The 5,392-nt window shown below is 50.2% G+C and overlaps 1 protein-coding gene across 1 annotated transcript; it reads left to right on the top strand.

The window, feature by feature from the left end:
* The first annotated feature begins 1,695 nt into the window (after nt 1–1,695).
* LOC113995844 (somatostatin-2-like) lies at nt 1,696–5,267 on the top strand. Its single transcript, XM_027736333.2, has 2 exons — nt 1,696–1,864; nt 4,932–5,267. The coding sequence occupies exons 1-2, from the start codon at nt 1,763–1,765 to the stop codon at nt 5,145–5,147; spliced, it is 318 nt and encodes a 105-aa protein (XP_027592134.1). The 5' UTR covers nt 1,696–1,762; the 3' UTR covers nt 5,148–5,267.
* Nucleotides 5,268–5,392: the final 125 nt, after the last annotated feature.

The raw sequence follows: 5,392 nt of genomic DNA, 5'->3' as shown, positions 1-5,392 counted from the left end.
TTGAGCAGCCAAGTGTGTTTTCTCCATTTGCTCTTCCCCCAGTTCACCCCTCCTGGAGCAGATCGGCTGCGGGTCATTTGGCAGGTCCCTGTGGTTTCTCTGCTCGCTGGAGCCCGGAGCTCTCCTGCTCTGCCTCAGCCCCGGGCTGGCTGGGAAGTGTTTGACAGAATCCATTACCCGGCAATTCTGATAAACCAGCCAGATCAGGTTCAAAGGAAACAGATAATGTTTCATCTGGAAGTGGTGCGTGGCAGCCACCTCTCACTTGGGGAGGGTGAGAAACAAGGAGGTTACAAAGTTTTCCAAGAAAATTCGTTTCCAGAAATTGCTAGATTGTTACTTATCCCCCACAAGGCTCTGTGACTCAGGAAAGAGTTTTTCTGCCTTTCAGTGAGGGAATCAGCATTTCTTTTACAGTGTGCATGGAAGTGGTGGCATCTTTTCCCTCAAGAGCTGGTGTAGCTGGCATTAGGAGCTGGATTATTTGCAGGCAAAGTTCCATCATGCTGTTTCCAGGATCTGTAATGCTGGTAAGAGCGAGAAATGGGGAACAGGTTTTCCTGCCTTCTGTTCTTAATTCTGCCACAGCATCCCCTGGCCAAGTCACCTCCCTGTGGTTTGTTTTTTTTTAATGTGCTAAATTAGGATAACAATTTATCTTTTGATTGTCATTTGTTGTTAAGGTCAGGGGAAGACTTGCCCTGAGGCGAGTGCTCCTGGAGAAAGGGCTGGTGGTGAGCTGGGATCTCAGCTCTGCATCTCACAGGCATGTCACAGGCAAGTGATGGGGACAATGCAGACAGCAGTGCTCAACAGCACTTTCTGCTGGCCCAGGGACCAGTCCCACTGCTGGGACAGCTTTTGGGGCAAGGAGGAGGCATTATTAACTGCTGACCAGGGGTGGTAGGAACACACTCCAAGCAGCCTGTGGTCAGTGCCAGCAGAGCAGGAGCCTTTTTAAGCCTCTCAGGGCAGAGCAGCTCCGGCTCTGACCAGCCTTTCAGTACTTGGGTTTTACCACATTTAAACCCAGCATCTCCACTGTGTTGACCTACACTCCTGGGATAGGTTCAAGAGGGATTGAAGCAACACTAGGAACAAGACCCCATAACCCTCAGCAGGCTTCCAGGTGGTTTGATGTGCATTTTCCAGACAGAGGATATAACTGCACAGCTGCAGCTCTGTCCCCATGTTACCCTACAGGGAAAGCCAGGCGTGTTGGCATCCCACAGTGAGATGCATTGCTCGATGCAGAGACCCAGATCCAAACACCCTGAAAGCCTGGAGCTGTTTGGACACACCAGCTGAGGGTCCAAGACCATATCTAAGCACTGGTGGCCAGAAGTTTTACCTCTTCCCTCTGAATCATCCAGGTTTGTGCAAGCTGGTGGCCTCTTCTACCCAACATTATTTCCCAAACAGAATCCAGCTACCTAGGAGAGGCACAGAGAGTGCCTACAATTTCTTGGAGTGAAGAAACAGCATGTTACTGGAGTGTCCCAAGCCTTTGCTTCCTCAATCTCTGCAGGTCTGGCACATGGAGAGCCCAGAGGCACTGAAGTATCCCACTCAAGCAGCCAAGTGTTAACAACCTCTCCAAAGTCTAATTTGCCTTTGATATAGACTTAATTGTTTGCGTCACCCACTGGGCTGGGGGAGGGCTATAAAAGGGGCTGCAGCCATTGTCTGAGGCAGAAGAGAGCCCAGGAGCAGCTCCCTCTCTGAGTCTTCCTCATTCAGCACCAGTCCCAGCCTGTGCATCATGCAGCTGGTGGCCAGCCTGGTGTCCGTGCTGCTGCTGGTGTGGAGTGTGAGAGCCACGGCACTGCCTGGGGAAGAGAGACTGGCCATCCAGAGCACCAGGGTGAGTAAAAGCCACCCTGGGCAGGAGCTGGGTGAGGACAGAGCCAGGGGAGGGGGGATAAGGGCAGTTAGGCTTTACCTGATGCAAACAACTCTCCCACCCATCTATATTCCAAGGCACTACAGCTTCACATGCTGCTGACCCTGGGGCTGTTCCTACAGCTCTACCCAGCTGATTTAGAAAGGTACCAGATGCCAGGGGCTGCAAAAGTGAAGTCTGAGCTAAGCAAAAACTGGCAAAATGAACAGCAGAGAGCAGAGGGAAAAGGAGAAAATATTACTGAAATGGTACAGCATGAGAGAATAAAGCAGAGTACTAGGGAGGGAGAGAAAAGATACATAATTGGTAAAATGATCAAGGGAGATGATATTTTAAATAGGACTCATGGGAAGGACAAATGTTTAAAAGATGGGTTCAGTAGGAAAGTAACAGAGGAATCATAAATGAAGTAATTATATCAGAATAAAATTGCTTTTTCCAGAGTAGTATTCACAAGGGGAGTTATACTGACATAGTTCTGCTAGAATAATTACACTCTGAACCAGCACAGCTCTATGCAGTGGCAGAACTTATTATAGCAGTATAATTACCCTACCAACTGGCAAAACCCTAATATTATAATGGCTGGAGCGCTATAATAACTTTATTTTGCCATGCTGTTTCCCTAAGAGGCCAAAGGGGTAGGAAGCAATAGCATAACGTGATTACAAGCCCTGTTTTCTTGCCCTCGCCCCTCAGTTCTCTCACCTGCATGTTCCCTGCCATCCCTGATGTTCTTCTGAGCTCTGGTTAGTCATCAGTCCAGTTCAGGCTGTATCCATAAGGCTGCTGTTATTCCAGAGAAGGGAAGGATCCCAGTGTTGGTTTCACAGGCACCAACTTCTCCTTTGTGCGTGTCCACATCGTTTTTTCTGTCTCAGTGTTGGCTCCAGCTCATCCATCAGTGTCTCGCTGCTCCAGGAGTGGGCTCACATCCCATTAACAACGAAACTGGCTGCAAGAAAGAACCGTGCACAGTGTGAGGTGCTGGGGCTGGAGTTCTGTCAGATCAGGGCTCCTGCAGCTGCCTGGGATTAACCCTTCTGGGGATAACTGGAAACTTTCAGCTCCGCGTTCTTATAGTAACGAACCCAGCACTTAAAAAGTAAACTCTTTTTTTAAGAAGTAAATTCTGGTGCAAATCCCAGCTGCTGGGGAAAAAAAGAAACAAATTGTAGGGAATAAATTGATAAATAAGGCTTTGGTAAAAATTAATTTGAGTGTAATGACTCCTAGTCTTCTGCGCACTGTTGCTTACAAAATAATGATACAATTAAAGAGAATCATTATATCTATTATAGAGCATTCTACAAACTGAAAAACTGTTAGATACTGATGAACCAATCCCTGCAGTCACCACTGCTGTAACTCAGACAGATGTTTTAAGTAAGAAAAGCATCGGGATTTTACATATAAGCCCCTATAAAATGCATTACAATGCAAAAGGAAGATGTGTTCCCTCTGATGCACTGATGGATGGAGCACAGGGAATGGAGCAGCTCCCCAAGGGTTTGCCCCAACCCACCGTGCTGAGATGTCAAACTGCTCCCAGAGAGTGTGGATCTCTTTGAGCACAGCTCCAGGCAGAAAGGATGTGAGCAGTGGATTAGTGCAGGGAAGAGCTGCCAGGTTTCACCGACAGCCACAGCTGATCAGGCAGAAGGAATATCCCCTAACATGGGCTGAGCTTTGCCTTCCCCACCCCTCAGTCTGAGGCCGCTGGCTCTGCTCGGTTATTTCCAAACACAGCACTTACAGCTAGGAAAGAAGCTTCCAAGGAAGACATGACCCAGGAGATACACTTAAGGGGTTCCCCCGTCCCAGTATATCTCCCAAAGGCTCAAGGCACTTCTGTACTTGCAGCACAGGAGAAGGAATCAGAATGAGCACAAACTGGCTTTACCTTCTCTTCTGCCACAAATACAGCATGGAGTTTTTCTGTGCCTCGGTTCCCCTTGTGCAGAAACAAGGCTTGTTACTAGAGCTAAGAAAGTGATTAAAAAATGCCCATAAACCTTCTGTAATGTAAACTCAGGATAATTGCTACTGCCTGTATTTATCCATCTTTTGAGTTGCTCACCAAGTGGTCCTTAGTGAATGCTGGTGCTGACAGAGACAGCAGTCCCAGCAGTAAATATGGCATTTGTGAGGACTGACATGGAAATGTGCTTCCAAGATTCCCATCCACATGGGAAACAGGATCTGTTCCTGTCAAACCATCTATCCCAGTTTGGCCAGTACCAGCTGTCCCTGCTAAGGAACCACAGAGACCAGAAATGTTCAGGCACGAGATAATTCCTCAGATTTGCTGGATGTAAAGTTGAGAGAAACACGACAACTCACAGCTTGTACTGGCAGAAATCCCTCAAACCCCAAAACACAGGCTCTGCTACAGCAAAGGGATGGAACTCAGCGGCTCCCATTTCATCCCACCTTCCCCCAGGGTCAGGCTATGGAAACACAGGTTCTTGTTCTAGAAATACAGCTGCCTGCCTCCACTGATGCAATATTTTGCTGCAGATTTTGGGGCATCCTTCTCCTTGTTGCATTTCATTTTACAGCGGAGTACATCCCCCCGTGAGCTTAATTTAATATTGCTCAGGACTCTGTGCCTCTTCCCAGGACCGTGTGCCTTTTCCCTCACCTTCCCAGGGTGGATGCCAGGCAGTCAGAGCAGTGAAGGGAGCACGGGCTGACCAGGGGAAGAGGCAGCTTGGCATTCACTGAAATTTAATTAGTGTGGGCAGCGAGGGACTTCACAGCCAATTCAAGTCTATTTGTTAGCAGCTCTTTTCCAGCTGTAACATGGCACATGTGAGAGTCCAGCTGGCTGAGCTGGACAGGGAGGGGAGACAGGAGCAGTGCCCTCAGCAGCCACATATCCCTCAGCTCTGGCACAGCTCTGCCGAAGGGAAAAGCATCGACTCCAAGGGAAGGACACCAGGGATGGCAGGGGGACACAAAGGGACCTCGATGGCTGTGGGGGACAGGCCCTCTGTGCGTCACTTTCCCTGCTCTCTGCCCACAGGAACAGAGCACAGTGCGGAAGGACGCCATCCTGAAGATGCTGGCAGGCCTGCTGGACGGCGTGGATATGGGGCATGAGGCAGCTGCCCCAGACCTGGAGGAGGAGGGCAAGCTGGAGGAGGAGCGGGCGGTGCTGGGCCGGCTCGCCCAGCTCTCGCAGCGGGAGCGCAAGGCGCCCTGCAAGAACTTCTTCTGGAAAACCTTCACCTCCTGCTAGTGCTGCCCAGCCTGGCCCTGCCAGTCTGCAAACGCCCTCCCCACTCCTTGTCTTCCTTGTCTCCCCCAGCTCCCTTGCTGTGCCCTCCACCCCTCAGAATAAAGCATGGCGCCTCGGGGACTGTCTGTGCCTCTGTGTGGGGCAGCCATGGGGGGTGGCGGCCATTTTGTGGGGCGGCTGTGGGGGGCAGCGGCCATTTTGTGGGTCAGCCATGTGGGCGGTTCGTGGGTGGCCATTTTGGGAAG

The sequence above is a fragment of the Pipra filicauda genome, unplaced genomic scaffold (genome assembly GCF_003945595.2).
Source record: "Pipra filicauda isolate LSUMZ 115617 unplaced genomic scaffold, ASM394559v2 scaffold47_size6085603_pilon, whole genome shotgun sequence".
Taxonomy (NCBI): domain Eukaryota; kingdom Metazoa; phylum Chordata; class Aves; order Passeriformes; family Pipridae; genus Pipra; species Pipra filicauda.
This window is presented reverse-complemented; position numbering and strand designations above follow the sequence as displayed.